This window comes from Diceros bicornis, chromosome 6 (assembly GCF_020826845.1).
Source record: "Diceros bicornis minor isolate mBicDic1 chromosome 6, mDicBic1.mat.cur, whole genome shotgun sequence".
Taxonomy (NCBI): Eukaryota; Metazoa; Chordata; class Mammalia; order Perissodactyla; family Rhinocerotidae; genus Diceros; species Diceros bicornis.
Genome location: NC_080745.1, coordinates 63,077,271 through 63,102,817, shown reverse-complemented (window position 1 = coordinate 63,102,817; position 25,547 = coordinate 63,077,271). Strand labels below are relative to the sequence as shown.

Genomic DNA, 25,547 nt, shown 5'->3' with positions numbered 1-25,547 from the left:
ATGACATTATGTGCTAAGTAGTTGTCTGTGTGTGTGTGTGTGTGTGTGTGTGTGAGAGAGAGAGAGAGAGAGAGAGAGAGAGAGAGAGAAAGACTTCTTTTGCTCATCATTATATATGAAATTCATCCATAATGGTGCATATAACTGGAGTTTGTCCATTTTTATTGCTGTAAAATATGCCGTTATATATGCCACATTTTTTTAAGCCATTCTGCTGGACATTTTTCTTCCAACTTTGGCTGTTTAAAAAGTAATGTTTTGTTTTTTTTTTTGTGAGGAAGATCAGCCCTGAGCTAACATCCATGCTAATCCTCCTCTTTTTTTTTTGCTGAGGAAGACCAGCTCTGAGCTAACATCTATTGCCAATCCTCCTCCTTCCCCCCCCCCCCCAAAGCCCCAGTAGATAGTTGTATGTCACAGTTGCACATCCTTCTAGTTGCTGTATGTGGGACACGGCCTCAGCATGGCTGGAGAAGCGGTGCATTGGTGCGCGCCAGGGATCTGAACCCCGGGCCACCAGTAGCGGAGCGCGTGCACTTAACCGCTAAGCCACAGGGCCGGCCCAAAAATTAATGTTTCAGTGAACGTTCTTGTTTGTAATTTTTGGTGCACATATGGCTACACATGTTAGGCATGTTTTAGAATTAGGCATGGGTCATAGAATACACTTTTGTTCAACTTTAGTAGATAAAGCCAGTTTTCTAAAATGGTTGTACCAATTTATAGCCCCACTAGCAGTATAAAAGAGTTACTGTTACTTTCTCTAAACCTTGGTATTGTCAAACTCTTTAATTTATCCATTCTGTAAGATAATACTTTGTTATTGCTTTTTAATTTGCATTTTCTTGATGTCTAACTATATTGAGCAGTTTTTTTCGTGAATATATTGTCCATTTGGCTATCCTTTTTTTAAATTTTATTTATTTATTTATTTGTGAGGAAGATCAGCCCTGTGCTAACATCTGCCAGTCCTCCTCTTTTTTTTCTGGGGAAGACTGACCCTGGGCTAACATCCGTGCCCATCTTCTTCCACTTTATATGGGACGCTGCCACAGCATGGCTTGCCAAGCGGTGCGTTGATGTGTGCCCGGGATCCGAACCGGCAAACCCTGGGCCGCTGCAGCGGAGTGTGTGCACCTAACTGCTTGCGCCACCGGGCCGGCCCCTGGCTATCCTTTTTTATGAAATTGTATTGAAATCTCATACCCATTTTTCTGTTGGGTTGTTTTTTTCTTGATTAGTAGGAATTCTTAATATATTCAGAATATGAACCCTTTTTTTGCTATGCATATTACAGATATATTTTCCCACTCTGTCTTGCTTTTTCACTTTCTTTTCGTTTCTTTTTTTTTTTTCTTTGTGAGGAGATCAGCCCTGTGCTAACATCTGCCAATCCTCCTCTTTTTTTGCTGAGGAATACAGACCCTGGGCTAACATCCATGCCCATCTTCCTCCAGTTTATTTTTATTTTATTTTATTTTTTTTTCAAATTTTATATTTATTTAAGATGCTGTTTTTTTTTTTTATTATTATTTTTGTGAGGAAGATTGGCCCTGAGCTAACATCTGCCAATCCTCCTCTCTTTTTGCTGAGGAAGACTGGCCCTGGGCTAACATCCGTGCCCATCTTCCTCCACCTTATATGGGATGCCACCACAGCATGTGCACGCACTTAACTGCTTGCGTCACCGGGCCGGCCCCTTCCTCCACTTTATATGGGACGCCGCCACAGCGTGGCTTGCCAAGCAGTGGGTCGGTGCGTGCCTGGGATCAGAACCAGCGAACCCTGGGCCACCGCAGCAGAGCGCGCGCACTTAACTGCTTGCGCCACTGGGCTGGCCCTCTTTTTTTTTTTTTGTAAGGAAGATTAGCCCTGAGCTAACATCCGTTTGCCAATCCTCCTCTTTTTGCTGAGGAAGATTGGCCCTGGGCTAACATCTGTGCCCATCTTCCTCTACTTCATATGGGAGGCTGCCACAGCATGGCTTAACAAGCAGTGTGTTGGTCGGTGCCCAGGATCCGAACCTGTGAACCCTGGGCCTCTGAAGCGGAGCTTGTGAACTTAACCACTGCGCCACCAGGCTGGCCCCACTTTTTCTTTCTTTCTTTTTTTTTTTTCTTTTTTCGAGGAAGATCAGTCCTGAGCTAACATCCATGCCAATCCTCCTTTTTTTCCCCAAAGCCCCAGCAGATAGTCGTACGTCACAGTTGCACAGCTTTCTAGTTGCTGTATGTGGGACCCGGCCTCAGCATGGCCAGAGAAGCAGTGGGTGTGCGCCCGGGATCCGAACCCCGGCCGCCAGTAGCGGAGCGTGTGCACTCAACCGCTAAGCCACGGGGCTGGCCCCCAGGCCCCACTTTTTCACTTTCTTAATGGTGTCTTTTGATAAATACAAGTTCTTATTTTAGTGAAGTCAAAAGTATTAATCTTTTTCTTTATGGTTAATATGTTTTATGTGTTATTTAAAAATTATTTCCCCACCCTGAGTTCAAGAATATATTCTTCTATATTACTCTCTAGTAGGTTTATTCTTTTGCTATTCACCTTTAAATCTACAATTTACCTGGAATTGATCTTTGCATATACTGTGAGATAGGTGTCAATTTTCATTTTTCCCCCTATAGATGTTCAAGTGACCCAGCACCATTTAATGAAAGGTCATTCACTCCCCACTGATTTATAGTACCACCTTTATCCTGAATCCAGTAAAGAAAGTAGAAGAAAGAAAGTAATACAGATAAAAGCAGAAATTAATGAAATAAACAGCAACAGTGTAATAGAGGGATTCAACAAAATCAAAAGCTGGAACCTTGGGGCTGGCCCCGTTGCATAGTAGTTAAGTTTGGGGCACTCCACTTCAGCAGCCGTGGTTCCTCAGTGGTATCCCAGAGTGGACCTACACCACTCGTCAACCCACATACCAGATAGAGGAAAACTGGCACAGGTGTTAACTCAGGGCTAATTTTCCTCAAGCAAAAAAAGGGGAAGATTGGCAACAGATGTTAGCTCAGGGCAAATCTTCCTCAGCAAAAAAAAATAAAAAAAAAAATAAAAGCTGGAACCTTGACAAAGCTAATAAAATTGATAAACCTCTAATAAGATTCATAAATTAAAAAAGAGAGGAAACAAATTACCAATATCAGGAACAAAGAGGACATCACCGTGGAACCTAGACATATTAAAAAGTTCCTCAGAGGATATTATAAACAAGTTTGTGCAAATAAAGTTTGAAATTTATGTGAAATAGACAAATTCCTAGAAATATGCAACTTAACCAAAATTAATACAAGAAGAAATAGAAAATTTGAACAGTCCTATAACACAAAATACATTGAATATATCATTAAAAACCTTCTCACAAAGAAAACTCTGGGTCCATATGGCTTCATCAGCCAATTCGATCAAACATTTAAAGAAGAAATAACACCAATCTCACATAAACTTTTTCAGAAAACAGAAAAATAAGACAGTCTCCAACTAACTTTATAAGGCTAGCACAGCCTTGATACAAAACCTGATGAAGACAACCAAGAAAGGACAATTCTGTGACAGTTACTTATAAACGTATATGGAGAAACCTAAACAAACTATTATCAAACCAAATTCAGCAACATATAAAAATGATAATATTTGACATCGGTCTTAGAAGCAAGCATCTTTTCGAATACCGTCCCTACTCAGGCAAGGGAAACAAAAGCAAAAATAAACAAATGGGACTACGTCAGATTAAAGAGCTTCTGCAAAGCAAAGGAAACCAGGAACAAAACGAAAAGACATGGGGCTGGCTCGGTGGTGCAGTGGTTAAGTGCGCGTGCTCTGCTTTGGTGGCCCTGGGTTCGCAGGTTCGGATCCCGGGCATGCACCAACGCACCACTTGTCAAGCCATGCTGTGGCGGCGTCCCATATAAAGTAGAGGAAGATGGACACGGATGTTAGCCCAGGACCAGTCTTCCTCAGGAAAAAAGAGGAGGATTGGCGTCTGATGTTAGCTCAGGGCTGATCTTCCTCACACACACACACCCACCGAAGACAACCCATCAACTGGGATAAAATATTTGCAGATCATGTATCCGACAAGGGGTTAATCTCCAAAGTATATAAAGAAGTCATGCAACTCAACAACAAAAAACAAACAAGCCGATCAAAAAGTGGACAGAGGATATGAACAGATATTTTTCCAAGGAGGATATACAGATGGCCAGTAGGCATGTGAAAAGATGTTCAACAACACTAATCATTAGGGAAATGCAAATAAAAACTACAATGAGACCTTACACCTGTTAGAATGGCCATAATTACCAAGACAAAAAAATAACATGTTGGAGAGTATGTGGAGAAAAGGGAACCCTCATGACACTGCTGGTGGGAATGCAAACTGGTGCAGTCACTACGGAAAACAGTATGGAGATTTCTCAGAAAATTAAAAATAGAACTGTCATATGGCCCAGCTATCCCACTACTGGGTATTTATCCAAAGAACTTGAAATCAACAATTCAAAGACACTTATGCACCCCTATGTTCATTGCAGCATTATTCACAATAGCCCAAAAGTGGAAGCAACCCAAGTGCCCATCAACTGATGAATAGATAAAATGTGGTGTATATATATACAATGGAGTTCTACTCAGCCATAAAAAAGACAAAACCATCCCATTTGCAACAACATGGAGGGACCCTGAGGGTATTATGTTAAGCAAAATAAGCCAGACAGAGAAAAGAAATACTGCATGATTACACTCATATGTGGAAGATAAACAAACATGTCGACAAAGAGAACAGATTAGTGGTTACCAGTGGGAAGGGGGTTGGAGGGTGGGCATAAGGGGTAAAGGGGCACATATGTATGGTGACTGACAATAATGTACAACTAAAATTTCACAACGTTATAAACTATTATGATCTCAATAAAATAAAAGATAGTACATCATAACAACATTGGGTTTATTCTAGAAATGTAAGGTTGATTTAACACTAATCAGTATCATTTGCCACATTACCAAAATAAAGGAGAAAAATCATATGATCATCAATAGATGCACACAAAAAATTTGATAAAATTAAGTACTGACTCATGATTATAAATAAATAGATAAATAGATAAATTACTCTTAGCAGACTAGGAATAAAAAGATATCGCTGGAATTGAATAGTTTCTGCCAAAATGATGGGTGGGGAAAGATACTGTTTTTCAATTTGCTTTAACCCTTATAACTTCTAAAGTTGAGATTCTTTTCGTATTTATTAGTCATTTAGGCAGCCTCTCCTATGAATTACTTCTATGTCCATATCCTTTGACTAATTTTCTTTGAGTTGAGTGTATTTTTCTTATAAATTTTAGGCATACTGATAAATTCTGAATACTAATCATTTATATGCATGACAAATGTTTTCTTTCCAGTTTATAGCTTGTCTTTTATTATTACTTTTAAAGTTTTAAATTTATTTGTTATTTATTTATTTATTATGAATGGGTAGTATGTTCACATGAATCAAAAATCCGGAAAATACAAAAGAGCGTACAATGAAAAGTTTCTCTACCACTTCTGGTCTTTCATCCAGTTCCTCTCTCCAGAGGCATTGTGACTTCATTTTTTAAGAACTTTGTTTAAAATGTCATTTGTTGTACAGACATTTTAAATTTTAATGTAGTTAAATGTATCAATCTTTTCTTTGTGGATTGTGCTTTTAATGTCTTGTTTAGGAAACCTTTCCTCTGCCTCATTAATTTATTCTATACGGTTTTCTAAACTTTTTAAAGTTTAGCTTTTCATATTAAGATCTTTATTCTGCCTGGAATTTATTTTTTGTGTGTGATGTGAGGTAGGGATCACCCTTCCCTCCATATTGTAAAACGACTTGTCCTTACACTCTTACGTTATGTGATTGTTTTGTCTAATACAGCTTTCAGTGTGATGGGAGACTACTGTTGAGCTTCATCTATGCGTTTGCAAATAAAATTAACTGGTCTAGTTTTTTATTTCTGTTTTGTTCCTACTTGCAGATGAATGCTTAGAGTCCTAATAAGTACTGCCTTTCAAGCTCCATAATGTGCCCTTTTGTCCTCTAACATGTCTGGAATTTGTGTAGGCTGTGATGGGGCAGGGAAAGGAGGGTTACTTTGTCACAACAAACAAGGAGAAAGCTTTTTTCCTGTCTCTTCGATTTACCAATGCCTCATCAGAAGCTTTCAGCACTTATGTAAGAAATTTATTTTTCTTGAACTTGAGCAAACTTAGAGTTTGTTTTAAAATAAGATACTGTGGAGTAGGAAGTTGTTTTTGCTTAAATATAGTATATTTTTCTTTAGTCCTAGGAATCTTTTAAGTTCTTAACCATGTTCCTTGATATTCTCAGCTTTATATTATGGTATTGTTTATTCTGTAGAAAGGGATTTAGTGGGTTTCATGATATGGGGATAATTTAAAAACATAACCCACTGTTTCTGTCTTTTCCATCTCTCATCTTCCATTTTACTTCTTTTTTAACCATTTCTCTGTCTTATATCTTGTCTTACCAGATGATCCACTCAGAAAAAGTGAGGAAGAGGAAGAAAAAGAACTAGGTTAAAGAAATTAAAGTGAGGCAAAACAAGACTGAATGATCATGGGAAGGAAGGGGAGAGAAAGCAGAAGGGGAAAAGAAACTGAGATTGCTTATTAGTTATGTTAGGACTCCCAAGGTATCTTTTTCTTGTATTTCTTGTGAATAGATAGGGGTAGGCTTAAACTTATTTATTCTTCTACCTATTCTGCCAATCTAGGAGGAAGCTGACTTGGGGGTGTTGACCAGGTAGAAAGGATTCTGTGAGAAACAGTGTAGTTAGGGCTTTGTGTTTCTAGCTCCTTTCTCACTAGTGTATTTGATCCAGTTTAGTGCTGGAGGGTGAACTGTGATTTAAGTTTTGGAATCTTAACTGAGTCTTGCTCTGGATATTAATAAAATAAAGATATGGAGGTTACTTGTGTGTATGTGTTTCTATTTCAGGAATATAATGGGTGCTATTCATGTACATTTATATGTTAGAACTAATTTGATCTGAAATCTATTTTTCAGAATTAAAAGTGATGTGAAGTCCATAAAATGATAGTTTAGACCCAAGAAATTATAAGACTCTTTTCAGTGCTAACGCATCTCATGATTTTCTGGCTCTCTCAGTAGAGTAGTAATTTCTCATTGGCAGTGATTATAAACAGTAGTTTTATATTGACTGTTTTTTGACTGAAATAAGCTAACATTAAAAAAAAAGAGGCTTTGTTAACAGTTTAGGATGAAGTTGCTTTTGATTTTAATTGGCTTATATTATAATCATTGGCATCTTTTTTTATAATTTTATTTTATTTGTTTTTCCCCCAAAGCCCCAGTAGATAGTTGTATGTCATAGCTGCACATCCTTCTAGCTGCTGTATGTGGGACACGGCCTCAGCATGGCCAGAGAAGCGGTGCATTGGTGCTCGCCCGGGATCCGAACCCAGGCCGCCAGCAGTGAAGCACGCGCACTTAACCACTAAGCCACGGGGCCGGCCCTCATTGGCATCTTTAAATTTTTTTTTTTTTCCCAAGGAAGATCAGCCCTGAGCTAACATCCATGCCAATCCTCCTCTTTTTGCCGAGGAAGACTGGCTCTGAGCTAACATCTATTGCCAGTCCTCCTCCTTTTTTCCCCCCAAAGCCCCAGCAGATAGTTGTTTGTCATAGTTGCACATCCTTCTAGTTGCTGTATGTGGGACGCCACCGCCTCAGCATGGCCGGAGAAGCGGTGCGTGGGTGCCCGCCCCGGATCCGAACCGGGCTGCCATTAGCGGAGCGCGCGCACTTAACCGCTACACCAGGGGGCCGGCCCCTGGCGTCTTTCAATTTATACAGGAAAAACAACCTATCTTAGTGTGTAAAACGGTTGATTACACAAGCATTTTAAGTTCTCTTTCTTTGATGACTTTTTGACTTGAGAACACACATTCATAATTTTTTATTTTTATGTGAATTCTTAATATATGTAATAATATATTATCATTGTAGAGAAAAGAAGAAATTTAGTGGCCACCAACTGAAGATGTGAGCTATTGATTAAAATGATGTAATAATTTTTCAAGGAAGTAGAGATGAACTTTGAAGTTTATCCATGCCTTGTTTTCATTTTACCATTATTAAATATCATCCATGTAGTGTTGGCAAAATGTGTTATAGATTAGTTATATTTAACATTTTGAGGTGTCATTTTTCCTGGAACAGTGCTTTGATAAACCTACGGTGTCGTGGAAGACTTTTAAGTTGTGTTTTTATTGTGGAAATGTTTTTATGAGTCAGGTGAATTTTGACTTTGCCTGACAGGTGTGATGACTTGTCCTTTTTGGCTTGTGTTATATCTACTCATCGGTTATATAACAGATGACTGTTTATAAAATAAGGATTAAAACAAGCCATTAGAGATAATTAATAATGGATACAAACAAGTGGTGATGTGTCTGCTACAAGAGACGGAATAACACAGTTCTTACATATAACATATTAAAAGGAAAAAAGAGTATAGTAGTTAGGCATTAGGAAACAAAGAATAGGGAAGAAAATATTTCTGAGAGTCAAGGAGCTTTGCTAGGAGTATAGCCCAAGTAATGTAGGAGTGGAAAACCAGCTAAGATCAGAGGCCAAGAGAGCATATCTGCTTGGTATTACTCAGTGATAGAAGAGTGAAATTAGAAGCAAAATAAAGTGCCCTAGAGAGAAGAACCTGTCTGAGCAAGTGTTGGATGTAGATAATGGGCCAGAGGCATCCAGAATTGAAGGATTTTAAAATGAAACCTATTTCTGGCCCTAGGCAAGCCTGAATTAGGATCTATTTTATGTACCTGTAAGTGCCTTCCATTCTAGTGAAGGCTTTTTGGTTATGAGGAACGGAGTCCAAGGGCGCCTGGCTCAGTTAAAGGGGGCTGATTAGAAGGAAACACCTGCCTGCTTAGGAAGCCAGGAACCAAAGAACCCTATGGGTAGAGTAATGTCTTCAAAATGTCTATTATACAATTTAGAGGTAGTTTTAGCTCTTAAATAGAGCCTGAATGTGGTATTGTCAGCAGTTGATCACTGCATGGGAAATACTGTATAGTACTGTCTGTATTCCCAAGAAGGCCTTAATTTAATGATACCCATTGCTGTGTTAGGGGGAACAGCTGTAGGTCTGATGTCTTACAAGTATTTAACGGTAATAATTCAGAGCTTGACTGTTTCAGTAAGGAAATAAGGTCTATGTGACTACCAATTCTAGCATACTGTTAGACTTGGGAGGCTGTAAGGATCTGTATCTTCCTGTATATGGCTGAAATTAAAAGGCAAATTCAGGTGAAATCAGAGAGGCTATTTGGTGTCTTTTCTTTAAACTAAATTCCTGAGGATCTAGGTGGGTATAACCTAAATAGCAACAAGCCCAAATTATCTTCTTTTGTGTAGTCAGCAGATTAAGAATTAGGTTTTTCAAAAGGCCAATGTATAGATTAACCCACAGAAAGAGTGAATAATTGTATAGTTGAGAGACTATGAGAAACACATACAAAAATGATCCCCTAAAGATTCTTCTGTTTCATTTTTTTCAGTGATGCCATCTGCAATTTTGTTATCTGCAATGACTCGTCCCTTCGAGGTCAGCCCATTATCTTCAATCCTGACTTTTTCGTGGAGAAACTCCGACATGAGAAACCTGAGGTGTTCACCGAGTTGGTGGTCAGCAATATCACAAGGCTCATTGATTTACCTGGAACTGAGTTGGCTCAGCTCATGGGAGAAATGGACCTTAAGTTGCCTGGTGGGGCCGGCCCAGCATCAGGATTCTTCCGGTCTCTAATGTCTCATAAGCGAAAGGGTAGGAGATGTGTCTGTGAAGCATGGGCTGCTTCCTGGGTTTCACTATTAGCATCTGCACGTTCATTGAGGAGTTGCTATTACTGTAAAGCATTTTTTTTTTTTGTGAGGAAGATCGGCCCTGAGCTAACATCTGCCAATCCTTCTCTTTTTGCTGAGGAAGACTGGCCATGGACTAACATCCATGCCTATCTTCCTCCACTTGATATGTGATGCCGCCACAGCATGGCTTGACAAGTGGTGCGTCGGTGTGCGCCCAGGATCCGAACCGGCAAACCCCGGGCCGCCGCAGCGGAGCACGCACACTTAACCGCTTGCGCCACCGGGCTGGCCCCCGGAAAGCATTTTTTGTCATTTTATTAAGTAGTAAAACCTTAAGTAATATTAATAAAAATTATAAAAACAGGCTGTTAAACTAAAGCAAAGATATCAGTCCCTGAGAGTTGACATCACTAGTTTAGGTAGTTATCAGGGACAGCTTGATTTTCATGCCCTATTAATATTGTACTAAAATAATATTAAAAAAAACAAAGTTTCACAGCTGGAGAGTACAATAAAGAAAGTTTGAACATTTTTTATTGCAGTAGTTCTCAAATGTTTTCATTCCATAGAATGCTTTGATGAGGCAGATACCTATGAATCACCCAAAAAAAGCCTTCCCAGAAAATAAATTCTAGCACTACTGTTGATAAGATATTAAAGAGGTACAATTTTATTTTATTAAATATAGGTAAATCATTATGGTAGCAAAAAAATTTGAACATTGTAACAGATCAGACCGAGTACCAGCTCTAGTGGATAGTCTGTCATGCCTTGACTGTCCTGGCTCTAAGTTCTGGTTTTTGTTTGTTTTTAAATAAAATATCAACGTTCTAGATATTGTTACTTAAATAAGAAGATGGTCTTTGCCTTCAAGGAAGCTACAGTCTAATATTAAACTTGCGGGGAGTTGATTGAGAGTTGTTCTGATTGCATTTTCTGGTGCACTTCCAGCTCTAAGGTTTTTGTTTACTGACTCTGTGAAAACATTTGCTGAACTGTAGCATAGGATGCTTGAGGGGTTTTCAGTATGCTGATTTTGTACTATTTGTGGAAGATATAGCCTTGTCCTATCGTATGGTTTTTTTAGAAAAAGGAGTGGTATTTGGATCCCCACTGACGGAGGAAGGCATTGCCCAGATATACCAACTGATTGAATATCTACACAAAAGTAAGACCACTCGAAATGTTGTTGTACTTTGTTAATGAATTGGCAGTTTTCTATTGAGAGCTAACATCCTTGAATTAGTAGATGCCAAATAACCATCACCAAAGACACTAATCAGCGGTAATTTCAGGTGGCATGTTCTAAATATATTTCCTTTTAAATTTTATCTCGTGTATTGATTTGTTTTGTACTCTCAAAGATGTATATACATTATAGTGTCTATGAAATCACATATTTCCCTCGACTCAGAGAGACATTTCTTCTGGAAAAATACATTGTCCCTAAAGAATCATAATATTTACTCAAGGAAGCATAATTTATCACCAAAGATATTTTTCATCTCTAGAATTCTATGATTAAAATACACTCTTCACTTAATTCCTATTTCATTTTTTAGTAGTCATCGTGGTTATGTCATTGCTCTAAGTGCTTGGCACAGCTGAGTGTATGTGAAATGTGTGGCTTTGTGTAATGCCTTGATAAATTCAACACTAACACTTATTTATGACTTACTCTATGTGGGACATTGTGCTAGGAGCTAGAGCAGAGGTTGCAAACTGATGGCTTAAAGGCTTAAGTCATCTACATTCATGTTTTTGTTTGGTTGGCAAAGGATTAAATTAAAAATAAAATTAGTTATCAATGTTTTAAAATGGAGAAAGTCCAGGTTTTCCACTTCTCTGGATCATAGGAAGATTTAGCATCCTTGGGCCCCGTTGCTACTTGGACACAGTCAGCTAGAGCACAGGTGTGTGCTCTCTAGTTTGTGATGGTTGCCATTCGTTCATTTACTATTACCTGCCTGGCCCTGTAGGTGTTTGAACTTGGATTCCTTAGGGGGCTATACAAAGATAAATATATGTCTAAGCTGAAACATGAACTCGCACACTTCTTCCCGAGCAAACCAAAGCTATATGTCCCATCTTTTTTATCCCCTTAGGTTAGCTTAGAACCTAGTTGGGAGGGAAGTTTAGTTGGGATGACCCTAAGCTTCTGGGCATCTCTTAGACTGAAAGGTGATCTGACAGGTTAGAGTTCTAATTCCTGGGGCAACGTAGAGACTCTAGATTCATTTTGGGTTGGGAAACTGTTTACAGGAGCAACGAACCTCCGCAGATGCACTCAGCCCCCACCACACAAAGTCTGGGATGACCAAAGGAAGTGGGTCTTCTGGGAGATTTGGCTTTTCTTCCAACTTGTTTTTCAAGCTCATTTCAACCATTGTTTAGGTTAGATTGAGTCTCCAGATGTGGCTCTGGAGGTTGAATGACCCTTGGGTGGACCATCTCTTAGTCTGGGAGATCTGCAGGTGCTCAGGGATGTTCAGATATGTCTTCTCAGAGGCCAGCAGGTTCTAACTTACTCTGGGATAAAAGGCAAAAACCTTCTTCAAGGTGTTTGTAAAGGATTTTCAAGTGTAAAGTAATCTTTTGTAGACTTAAATTATAATGTCTCTCTCTGCTTCCTTTTTGCATGTCCTCTGTTTTTCTTCCATGCTAAACAGACTTGCGAGTGGAGGGTTTGTTTAGAGTACCAGGGAATAGTGTCCGACAGCAGATTTTAAGGGATGCTCTCAATAATGGAACTGATATTGACTTGGAATCAGGGGAGTTTCACTCAAATGATGTTGCCACCTTGCTGAAGATGTTTCTAGGAGAGTTACCTGAGCCCCTGCTGACACATAAACATTTCCATGCACACCTCAAGATTGCTGGTGAGTATAGGAGGTTAGAAGGAGATGGGAATACATTTCTTTCAATTTATTAAAGTCATTTGGAATTTTCTGTTGTTTGTAACTCACAGCAATACTTCTACTAATATTGGTTAAGACTTCATGATATTTCTAGGCTCTCTGGGTACTCATAAGTATTGGCCAGTTAAGTTGGATTTAATCAGATGTTTTTCTTGCTGAATACAGTTCTTTAAAGATAAAGTCTGGGTTTTATTTATTTTTATATTCCTGATGGAACCTAGCATGTGCTTTGAACATTTTAGTTGCTCAATAAATATATGCTTTTCAGTGGATTGATTCACATACCTGAAATGGTTACGGGTTTGGTATATTTGCCCTGGTTTGGGGCTTTTGCTAAGTATTATTATGCCTCAATTGAGATCATCTCTACCCTTGGAAGTTTGTTTTTTAAAAAGAATTTTATTTGTTTTATAAATAGGCAATACATTCACATGGATCAAAATTCAAAAGGTTCGAAAGAGTATACAGTGAAAAGCCTCTCTTCCACCCCTGTTTCCAAGCACTCAGTTTTTCTTCCTAGAGGCAGCCAGTGCTATCGATTTCTAATATATCCTTCCAGAGAATTTTATACACTTACAAACACTTGCATGTATTCCTTTTCTCTCTTTTTATGTAATGGTAGGGTATTATATACATGGTTCTGTGGTTTGCTTTTTTCACTTAGTGTGTCTTGGAGAATGTTCCATTTTCAGCTCATAAATAGTTTCCTCATTCTCCTTTATGCCTGTGTGGTAGGGAATTCATTCTTAAATTGCACAGCTGTTCTACTGCTCTAGGCTCTAAGTGCACACAGCGTCAAAATCCATACTGCATTTACTTAGTTTTCTGCCCTTGAGCATTTTCCTCTTGCTTCTCATTTTAAGGAAACTAAATATAAGATTTTTTTCTTTTAAATAATTTTTACTACTTGAAAAAAAAAACCTACTTTTGAATTTCTAAAATCTAATAAGATTAGATTATTTTTTAGCACTTTTGGTAACAATCCAGATGATACAAATGAGTAAATATTGGTATAATGTTATATAACTTTACAGTTATTTTGGAGAGAAATAAAGTTGTTGAATCTTTGAAAAAGATATGGAAAATACTGATAAGTTCTTTTTTATAAGAGTTAACATGAAGAATGCGTGCTCTGTTTGCTTTCCTGTTGAGTTAATTTAGTGCAGTGTTTGAAATCCTGCCCTCCAGGACTCTGTGATTCACTGTTCTTTGAGGTCATATTGAGGTGCGGCACAGCTGTAGTGTTTGATATGCCCTGCTGATAACTGGAAGGGAGTTTTGTTTTCAATTTCATATTGACAGGGAATATTTTCTAGAAATATTACCTCCTTTCCTTAAGCTGGAATTATGACTGAAGTTAAACAGCTTAAACAACACACTGTAATCATTTTCGGGTCTATATGAATTATATCCAAATGGTTATCAGTGTCTTTTGAAATTCTTATTATCCACGGGATTGTTTTTATTGATAACCTGTATAGCCTGTTAGGGGAGAGACTGATTCTGACTCCATGAGGAGCTACCTGGATCATCCTGTTATCAGGGCATAATTCACTTTCATATTTCTTTTAGCAGTAAAATATTTGGGTGAGGAAAAGTGAAGGGAGTGGCATTATTAAAGATGTGTGTGGACATGTTTTCATTTCTCTTGGGTGTATACCTAGGAATGGAATTCCTGGGTCATATGATAATTCTCATGTTGTAACTTTTTGAGGAACTGGCAAACTGTTTTCCAAAGTGGTTTTGCGCCATTTTACTTTCCCACCAGCAATGTAGGAGGGTTTAATTTTCTCAGCATTCTTGCCAACACTTGTTATTGTCAGTCTTTTTGATTATAGCCATACTAGTGATTATGAAGTAGTATCTCATTGTGATTTTGATTTGCATTTCCCTGATAGCTAATGATACTGAGTATACAAATGATTATTGGCCAGTCATATATCTTCTTTGGAGAAATGTTTATTCAAGTCTTTTGCCCATCTTTTGATTGGGTTTTTGTATTTTTTTTTTTTGTGAGGAAGATCAGCCCTGAGCTAACATCTGCCAATCCTCCTCTTTTTTTTCTTGGCTGAGGAAGACTGGCCCTGGGCTAACATCCGTGCCCATCTTCTCCACTTTATATGGGACGCCGCTGCAGCATGGCTTGCCAAGCAGTGCGTCGGTGCGTGCCCGGGATCCCAACCGGCGAACCCCGGGCCACCGCAGCGGGGCGCGCGCACTTAACCACTTGTGCCACCGCTGGCCCCAGGTTTTTGTCTATTATTGACTTATATTGGTATTATTTTGTTTTATATTTTTCTGTAAGCTCTGTTTATGCCTGATTCTTTTTTTTCTTTCTTTGATGGGAGTTGTGGGGAGGATAATAGTAGGAGTATTGATTTTTCTTGCTTATATTTTCTTTCTCCTTTGCAATCATCTCTTTGGTCCTCAAGATTTGATGCAGTTTGATGATAAAGGAAACAAAACCAATGTACCGGATAAGGAGCGGCAAATTGAGGCTCTTCAGTTACTCTTCCTCATTCTTCCTCCACCCAATCGTAACTTGCTGAAATTATTGCTTGATCTCCTGTACCAGACAGCAAAGAAACAAGATAAGAATAAGATGTCTGCCTATAACCTTGCCCTTATGTTTGCACCCCATGTCCTGTGGCCAAAAAATGTGAGTGTTGAGGGGAAGAGCAGAGACTGCTTGGTTTTCTTGGGCTGGGCCTCATCCTATGGCTGTACCTTGGTGAGGTTATCAAGGGTCCAAGGTCTAGTCGTCAGCTTTACAAGGTTAGGAACTTACTTTATTAGTTCATTTAAGAGTCATCAAACCTGGGACGGCCAATTCCTGTTAACTTCGCCTAGAAATCAGTCTCTGATAAACTTGAGTGGCAATTTATTAGTGGAAACTCTTAGTGGAAAATTATAGCTACTAAATAAACTAGAGTACTCATTTTGGCTGATCAGTGTGAATTCCTTCTTAACACTAAAGGCTTCTCGGGAAATCAAATTGATTTCTGAAGATCGCATGGTATAAATTTAGACTAGAGCTGTATGAGCTTACAGGATAATGTCACTAAGCTTTTAGATGAAATGATGCATAGAGCAATCCTGGCTTCTCCTAACTTTTCTATTACCTCTAGATAGTCTCTCCTTGGATAAAGCTTATTACTGAAACCATGGCCTTCTCAGTAACTTACATGAGAAATAAATTATCTAAAGTATTTTGAACTAATTCTTGACTTGGAGGCACATAGCTTCATATTCCTGTTCATTCATAATATAGATTTTACTGAATGATGGATGTGGGAGCCACGATACCTGAGTTGGAAGCTGCAAACCAGCTGTTACCTTACCCCTTCTATGCTTAGGCTTCTCCTCTGTGAAGTAGGCAATAATAGCACCTTTCCCACTTACCTGACAAGGTTGTTGGGAAGATAATAGAAATAGATAGGATATGGTACCTTATAAAAAATTTGGGGGATTATAAGAAATGAGAGGGCCGGCCCCGTGGCTTAGCGGTTAAGTGTGCAAGCTCCGCTGCTGGCGGCCCCGGTTCGGATCCCGGAGGCGCACTGACGCACCGCTTCTCTGGCCATGCTGAGGCCGCGTCCCACATACAGCAACTAGAAGGATGTGCAGCTATGACATACAACTGTCTACTGGGGCTTTGGGGAAAAACACTAAATAAAATTAAAAAAAAAAAATAAGAAATGAGAAAAGAAAGGTAAAGGAGAGAGATTTTTGTGGAACATTTTACCTCACAAGTAACTAGTGAAAAAATAGTATAAAAATCTGGGCCAAGAAGAGCCTCTGCCCAGAGAAAGGTTGGCGGGGGCTGGGGGGTGGGGGGTGGGGGGTGGGGTGAGAAGAAAAGGACACAGCAACATTTGTCCATATTAAGGAGATTAAGCCTCATAATGAAAGCATTTTAGAATCAGCTGAGACTGAAAAAGGAGAGAGTAGTCTGTGCCTATGAAGGGAAGTATTTAAGAGGTCTTGGTAAAAGCAAACATTAGGTAACAGATACATGTTGAGGATGAGGGCTTTGGGTTAGTAGAGATGCTGAAGAGGCAGGAGAAACAAGAGAAGGGAATCAATGACCTTGACTGTGTTTTTAAGAAACAGATGTTGGGGGCCAGCCCGGTGTGTAGTGGTTAAGTTTGCGTGCTCCACTTTGGTTGCCCCGGGTTCTTGGGTTTGGATCCTGGGTGCGGACCTACGCATTGCTCATCCAGCCATGCTGTGGCAGTGTCCCATATATAAAGCAGAGGAAGATGGGCACAGATGTTAGCTCAGGGCCAATCTTCCTCAGCAAAAAGAGGAAGATTGGCAACGGATGTTGGCTCATGGCCAATCTCCCTCACCAAAAAAAAAAGAAACACGTTACCTTTGGTATCAATTGGTAGTGGCAGTTTTCTTTCTTCTTTGGAGAAGCTCTAGTTTCTCTGAAGAGGCAGTGTCCTTGGTGGTTGGTACAGATTCTGTTCTTCCTGCCCCTTTTCCCAAACTAGATCTTCTTTAGCAACTCTGCTTGTATGTCTAACTCACAAGCAGAATTAGGAAATGAAGCTTGGTTTTCAGGGATTTCACTTCAGGGACTCGTGGTTCTTCCTAGATTATATCATATCCAGTGGAAACCTGCTGAACCAAAAAGCCTTTCCAGAATTAAACATTGTATTAGAGTCACCTTTGTTAGGGATAGAAGCTATCATACATTTGGAAGAATAAGCTTATTGGTAAATAAGTGAAGTATCTGCCTTCTACTTCCCAACTGTTAATCCCCATTTTTTGGTTTCTTTTCCTCTGAATAGGTCACTGCAAATGACCTTCAAGAGAATATCACAAAATTAAACAATGGGATGGCTTTTATGATTAAACACTCCCAGAAACTTTTTAAGGTAGGTAACGGATGGGATCTGGGTGACAAGAGGATAAGGAGGATGGAACAAGGTGGGATCCTCACTATAGAGATGACTAGATAAGAAAGGCCCCGACTGGGACTGGAAACCAGATTGGACAGAGGCAAAAGGCAGAAGAAACAACCAAGGTGGGGAGGAATAGGAAGGTACCTGGAGGCCGAGTAGGGCTCTGCCTGCTGGGTAATTGGCTCCACCCTCTGAGTCATCCTGCCTTTTTCATGAAAGGCAGCGTGTGTTGGCAGCTCAGTAGTTTTATCTTGCCTGCTTCCTGCCAGTAGAATTTTGAGGGTCTGACAGCCTCCTTTATTTTGTACTCTTTATCCCTGTTAGTCCAAACTAGCAGTGTTTCTGCCAACATAATTTTCTCAAGAACTTTGTGGGTCTTCTGTGGGTTTCAGTCTGTTAGATAAAAGCCATGTATACACATCTTTTCAGGATAAACTCTTCTCTACCTTGGTCTCCTGCTGAGAACGCTGAGGGACAATAGCTTTAAGCTTCCTAGTGGCCCTCTGGTTTGATTGAGGGGATCTGCGAGGCACTCTTTTGCTCTGTTGAAAGGGCCCTTTGTGTGACTGAATATTCTGACCTTTTGATATTTCTTAAGATTTTAGCACAAGGTTACACAGCCACATCCTTGTCCTTTTCTTTAGAGCACACTTTCCTGATAGCGAATTTCTTAATTTTAGCATCTTTGCCATCTGAAAAGGCTTAGAATTTTTAAGACCATCCAGTTCTGGTTACTTTTTTTTTTTCTTTCTTCAATTGTTTTTTTTATTGTGGTAAAATACACATGACAAAATTTACCATCTTAACTATTTTTTTTTTATTGATATTTTAATGGTTTCTAACATTGTGAAATTTTGGGTTGTACATTTTTGTTTGTCCATCACCCCATATATGACTCCCTTCACCCCTTGTGCCCACCCCCCACCCCCACTTCCCGGGTAACCACAGTCCAGTTTTCTCTGTCCATGTGTTGGTTTATATTCCACATATGAGTGAGATCATACAGTGTTTGTCTTTCTCTTTCTGGCTTATTTCACTTAACATAATACGCTCCAGGCCCATCCATGTTGTTGCAAATGGGACGATTTTGTCTTTTTTTATGGCTGAGTAGTATTCCATTGTATATATATACCACATTTTCTTAATCCAATCGTCAGTCGAGGGACACTTAGGTTGCTTCCACTTCTTGGCTATGGTGAATAATGCTGCAATGAACATAGGGGTGCATAAGCCTCTTTGGATTGTTGATTTCAGGTGCGTTGGATAGATTCCCAGTAGTGGGATGGCTGGATCATAGGGCATCTCTATTTTTAATTCTTTGAGGAATCTCCATACCGTTTTCCATAGAGGCTGCACCAATTTGCATTCCCACCAGCTGTGTATGAGGGTTCCTGTTTCTCCACATCCTCTCCAACATTTGTTGTTTTTTGTCTTGGTGATTATAGCCATTCTAACGGGCGTGAGGTGGTATCTTAGTGTTGTTTTGATTTGCATTTCCCTGATGATTAGTGATGTTGAGCATCTTTTCATGTGCCTATTGGCCATCTGTATATCTTCCTTGGAGAAGTGTCTGTTCATTTCCTCTGCCCATTTTTTGATCGGGTTGTTTGTTTTTTTGTTGTTCAATTGTGTGAGTTCTTTATATATTATGGAGATCAACCCCTTGTCAGATGTATGTTTTGCAAATATTCTCTCCCAGCTGGTTGGTTGTTTGTTCATCTTGATTCTGGTTTCATTTGTCTTATAAAAGCTCTTTAGTCTGATAAAGTCCCACTTGTTTATTTTTTCTTTAGTTTCCCTAGTCTGGGTAGGCATGTCATCCGAAAAGATTCCTTTAAACCCAATGTCAAATAGTGTGTTGCCTATATTTTCTTCTATGAGTTTTATAGTTTCAGGTCTCACCTTCAGGTCTTTGATCCATTTTGAGTTAATTTTTGTGAATGGCGATAGCACATGGTCCACTTTCATTCTTTTGCATGTGGCTGTCCAGTTTTCCCAACACCATTTATTGAAGAGACTTTCCTTTCTCCATTGCATGTCCTTAGCACCTTTGTCGAAAATTAGCTGTCCGTATATGTGTGGTTTTATTTCTGGGCTTTCAATTCTGTTCCATTGATCCGTGTGTCTGTTTTTGTACCAGTACCATGCTGTTTTGATTACTATTGCTTTGTAGTATGTTTTGAAGTCAGGAATTGTGATGCCTCCTGCTTTGTTCTTTTTCTTTAGGATTTCTTTAGCTATTCGGGGTCTTTTGTTGCCCCATATAAATTTTAGTATTCTTTTTTCTATTTCTGTGAAGAATGTCATTGGGATTCTGATTGGGATTGCATTGAATCTGTAGATTGCTTTAGGTAATATAGACATCTTAACTATGTTTATTCTTCCAATCCACGTGCATGGGATATCTTTCCATTTCTTTATGTCATCGTAGATTTCCCTCAATAATGTCTTGTAGTTCTCATTGTATAGGTCCTTCACCTCCTTGGTAAGATTTATTCCTAGGTATTTTATTCTTTTTGATGCAATTGTAAATGGTATTATCTTTTTGAGCTCTCTTTCTGTTAGTTCATTATTAGCATATAGAAATGCAACTGATTTTTGTAGATTGATTTTGTACCCTGCAACTTTGCTGTAGTTGTTGATTGTTTCTAACAGTTTTCCAACAGATTCTTTAGGGTTTTCTATATATACAATCATGTCATCTGCAAATAGTGAGAGTTTCACTTCTTCGTTACCTATTTGGATTCCTTTTATTCCTTTTTCTTGCCTAATTGCTCTGGCCAAAACCTCCAGTACTATGTTGAACAGGAGTGGTGAGAGTGGGCAGCCCTGCCTCGTTCCTGTTCTCAGAGGAATGGCTTTCAGTCTTTCCCCGTTGAGTATGATGTTAGCTGTGGGTTTGTCATATATGGCCTTTATTATGTTGAGGTACTTTCCTTCTATTCCCATTTTATTGAGAGTTTTTATCATAAATGGATGTTGTATCTTGTCAAATGCCTTCTCTGCGTCTATTGAGACGATCATGTGGTTTTTATTCTTTGTTTTGTTGATGTGATGTATCACGTTGATTGATTTGCGGATGTTGAACCATCCCTGCATCTCTGGTATAAATCCCACTTGATCATGGTGTATGATCTTTTTAATATATTGTTGTATTCGGTTTGCCAATATTTTGTTGAGGATTTTTGCATCAATGTTCATCAGCGATATTGGCCTGTAATTTTCTTTCTTTGTATTGTCTTTGTCTGGTTTTGGTATCAGGGTGATGTTGGCCTCATAGAATGATTCAGGAAGTGTTCCATCTTCCTCTATTTTTTGGAATAGTTTGAGGAGGATGGGTATTAAATCTTCTTTGAATGTTTGGTAAAATTCACTGGAGAAGCCATCTGGTCCTGGACTTTTATTTTTTGGGAGGTTTTTGATTACTATTTCAATCTCTTTACTTGTGATTGGTCTATTCAGATTCTCCATTTCTTCTTGGTTCAATTTTGGGAGGTTGTATAAGTCTAAGAATTTATCCATTTCTTCTAGATTGTCCAATTTGTTGGCATATAATTTCTCATAGTATTCTCTTATAATCCTCTGTATTTCCATGGTATCCATTGTAATTTCTCCTCTTTCATTTCTAATTTTATTTACTTGAGCCTTTTCTCTTTTTTTCTTAGTTAGCCTGGCTAAGGGTTTGTCTATTTTGTTTATCTTCTTGAAGAACCAACTCTTTGTTTCATTAATCCTTTCTACTGTTTTTTTGGTCTCAATATCATTTATTTCTGCTCTGATTTTTATTATTTCTCTCCTTCTGCTGGCTTTGGGCTTTGTTTGTTCTTCTTTTTCTAGTTCTGTTAGGTGTAATTTAAGGTTGCCTATTAGGGCTTTTTCTTGTTTGTTAAGGTGGGCTTGTATCGCTATGAGTTTCCCTCTCAGGACCGCTTTTGCTGCGTCCCATATGGTTTGATATGGCATGTTATCATTTTCGTTTGTTTCCAGATAGTTTTTGATTTCTCCTTTAATTTCATCAATGATCCATTGGTTGTTCAGTAGCATGTTGTTTAATCTCCACATTTTTGTCACTTTCCCAGTTTTTTTTTCCTGGTTCATTTCCAGTTTCATAGCCTTATGGTCTGAAAAGATGCTTGTTATGATTTCAATCTTCTTAAATTTATTGAGGCTTGCTTTGTTTCCCAACATATGGTCTATCCTAGAGAATGTTCCATGCGCGCTTGAGAAGAATGTGTAGTCAGCTGTTTTTGGGTGGAGTGCTCTGTATATGTCTACTAGGTCCATCTCGTCCAGTTTTTCATTTAAGTCTAATATTTCTTTATTAACTTTTTGTCTGGATGATCTATCCATTGCTGTAAGTGGGGTGTTAAGATCCCCTACTATTATTGTGTTGTTGTTGATTTCTCCTTTTAGGTTTGTTAATAGTTGTTTTATGTACATTGGTGCTCCTATGTTGGGTGCATATATATTTATAAGTGATATGTCTTCTTGATGGAGTGTCCCTTTTATCATTATATATTTCCCTTCTTTGTCTTTCTTAACCTGTTTTATCTTGAAGTCTACTTTGTCTGATATGAGTATGGCAACACCTGCTTTCTTTTGTTTGCCATTAGCTTGGAGTATTGTCTTCCATCCTTTCACTCTGAGCCTGTGCTTGTCTTTAGTGCTAAGATGTGTTTCCTGAAGGCAGCATATTGTTGGGTCTTGCTTTTTAATCCATCCTGCCACTCTGTATCTTTTGATTGGAGAGTTCAATCCATTTACATTTAGGGTAATTATTGAAATATGAGGGTTGAATGTTGCTGTTTTGTCACTTATTTTCTGGTTCTTTTGCATTTCCTTTGTTTCTTGTCCCATTTGTTTTGGACTGCCAATTCAGTTTGGTTGTTCTGTCTTATGATTCTTCTAGTTTTCTCTTTGTTTATCATATGTGGTTTTAATTTGATTATTTGTTTAGTGGTTACCTTGAGGTTTGGGCGAAAAGTCTTCTGTATGAGATAGTCCATTATCTGATAGCCTCCTATTTCCTTATACTAAGTCAATTCAGTCACTTTCCTCTTCCCCTTCTAAGTTGCTCTTGTTATACCTTATTCTATCTTGTGTTGTGGCTGTGTGTTTACAGTGATGAGGTTAAATTTATTTTTGGTGAATTTCTTCCTTTGATCTTTGAGTTTAGTATTTAAGTGGTTGCTAACCTATTCCGGTAAAGATCTACTATTTCTCTGATTTTCTCTACCTACTTTTCTCCTTACTCCAAGCTTTGTGTTCCCTTTCTCTTCTTGTTTTCAGGCCTGAGGGCCTTCTTGAGTATTTCTTGTAGTGGCGGTCTCGTGGCCGTGAACTCCCTTAGCTTTTGTTTATCTGGGAGAGTTACTATTTCTCCATCATATTTGAAGGATATTTTTGCTGGATAGAGTATTCTTGGCTGAAAGTTTTTGTCTTTTAGTATTTTGAATATATCATTCCAGTCTCTTCTAGCCTGAAAAGTTTCTGTTGAGAAATCCGCTGAGAGCCTGATGGGAGTTCCTTTGTACGTTATTTTTTGTTTTTGTCTAGCTGCCCTTAATATTGTTTCTTTGTCGTTGACCCTGGCTAGCCTTACCACTAGGTGTCGTGGTGAAGGCCTTTGTCTGTTAATATATATAGGAGTCCTGTTGGCTTCGCTTACTGGTATTTCCTGCTCCTTCCCCAGATTTGGGAAATTTTCAGCTATTATTTCCTTGAATAGGCTCTCTGTTCCTCTTTCCCTCTCCTCTCCCTCAGGAATACCTATAATTCTTATGTTACATTTTCTAATAGAGTCCGATATTTCTCGGAGTCTTTCTTCATTTCTTTTTAGTCTTAGTTCTCTCTCTTCTTCCATCTGGAGTATATCTGTATTCCTATCCTCTAAAGTACTAATTCTTTCCTCCATATTGTCAGCTCTGTTCTTTAAAGATTCCAGATTCTCCTTTATCTCCTCCATTGTGTTCTTCATCTCCATCAGCCCTGATAGGTTTTTCTTTATGATTTCAATCTCTTTTGTGAAGAAACTCCTAATCTCATTTAATTGTTTGTCTGTGTTGTCTCGTATTTCGTTGAGTGTTTTTATGATAGCTATTTTGAAATCTCTGTCATTTAGTTTATGGATTTCTGTGTCTTCGGGGTTGATTTCTGGGTGCTTGTCATTTTGTTTCTGGTCTGGTGATTTCATATATTTTTGCATTGTGGTTCCTGTGTTGGTTTTGATTTTCCTCATCCTGGAAGTCTCTGGTTGCAATTTCCACCTGCCGCCACTGTCTGGTGGTACAGGGCTGTGTAGTCTAAGCCCCCTGCGCTCTGCCCCAGTTTTTCTGCTGCGATCCGCAGTTTTGTTTTGTTTTGTTTTGTTTTTTTTCCCCACTGCGATCCACGGGTCCAGTCCAGTTTATTCAGGTCTGCCTCGGACCGCTAGATCTGGTCGAGCTGCAGACTCCGGGTTGCGGGGAGGGGGGAGCTCTCTCTTTTGCCCTCTGGGTCCCTGACGTGGGAGGCTTCTCGTTTGCCCCTCTTTATCCGCTCTCTGGGTTGCTCAGATGTTGATGGTAGCCCTGTGGCTCCTCTGAGCCCTCTGTGCGGGAGTTTCCCACTGGCTGAGAGAGCCCGAAGAGCTACAGTTTCCCGCCGAGGGCCGCCCCTCCCCCCTCTCTGGGAGCCGCGAGGACCGGATCGCTGATCTGATGGGGAGGGAGCGGAGTTCTCCTTACCTCTCCCCACTTCCTCCGGGGGCCCAGCACGTTCCGCTCTCAGATGTGCGGCAGTGTGGATCCCTCCGCTCTAGCTTTTCACTGTCTGGGATTCCGTTGTTGGTCTGTGGCTGTTACTTTTGTTGTATCTTGTGGGGGAAGAATTCACGGGAAAGCTCACTCCGCCATGATGCTGACATCACTCTCACCATCTTAACTATTTTTAAGTGTTTGGTGGCATGCATTACATTCATGTTATTGTGTAACGATCACTACCATTCATCTCCAGAACTCTTTTCATTTTGCAAAATTGAAACTCTATACCCGTTAAACAATAACTCCCTATTCCTCTCTTCCCCCTTTGCCCTGGCAAACCACCATTCTGCTTTCTGTCTCTATGATTTTTGACTATTCTAGGTACCTCATATAAGTGGAATCATAAAGAATTTGTCTTTTTGTGATTAGCTTATTTCACTTAGCATAATATTTTCAGGGTTCGTCCATGTTGTAGCATATGTCAGAATTTCCTTCCTTTTTAAGGTTAAATGACATTCCATTCTATGTGTATACCACATTTTGCTTATCAATTTGTCTGTCAAGGACCCTTGGGTTGCTTTCACATTTTAGCTCTTGTGAATAATGCTGCTATGAACGTGGGTGTACAAATATCTCTTCGAGACTCTCCTTCAGTTCTTTTGGGTATATACCCAGAAATGGAAGTGCTGGATCACATGGCAGTTCTATTTTTAATTTCTGAGAAACTGCCGTGCTGTTTTCCATAGTTGCTGTACCCTCTTACGTTCCCACCAGCAGTGCACATGGGTTCCCATTTCTTCACATTCTTGCCAACATTTGTTATTTTGTTTTCGAGGGTTTTTTTTTGGTAATAGCTATGCTAATGGGTGTAAGGTGGTATCTCATTATAGTTTTGATTTGCATTTTCCTAAGGATTAGTGATGTTGAATATCTTTTCATGTGCTTACTGCCTGTTTGCATATCTTCTTTGGAGAAATGTCTGTTCAAGTTATCTGCTCATTTTTGAATTGGGTTGTTTTTTGTTGTTGAGTTGTGGGAGTTCTTTATATATTCTCTGGATATTAATCCCTCATCAGGTGTGTGATGT

The 25,547-nt window shown here is 39.1% G+C and overlaps 1 protein-coding gene across 7 annotated transcripts in view; it reads left to right on the top strand.

The window, feature by feature from the left end:
• The window catches only part of ARHGAP19 (Rho GTPase activating protein 19), a 66,543-nt gene that overhangs the window by 16,365 nt on the left and 24,631 nt on the right, over positions 1-25,547 (top strand). For 4 of the 7 annotated variants that reach the window (XM_058543661.1, XM_058543655.1, XM_058543658.1 and 1 more), the window contains exons 2-6: positions 9,583-9,848; positions 10,977-11,057; positions 12,559-12,768; positions 15,240-15,466; positions 17,607-17,693. In XM_058543661.1, coding sequence (XP_058399644.1) covers positions 9,583-9,848; positions 10,977-11,057; positions 12,559-12,768; positions 15,240-15,466; positions 17,607-17,693 — 871 coding nt within the window. Of the gene's footprint in view, positions 1-6,155; positions 6,200-6,648; positions 6,681-9,582; positions 9,849-10,976; positions 11,058-12,558; positions 12,769-15,239; positions 15,467-17,606; positions 17,694-25,547 lie in introns of those variants that run through there. The other 3 variants (XM_058543657.1, XM_058543660.1, XM_058543659.1) reach the window with 2 other exon arrangements.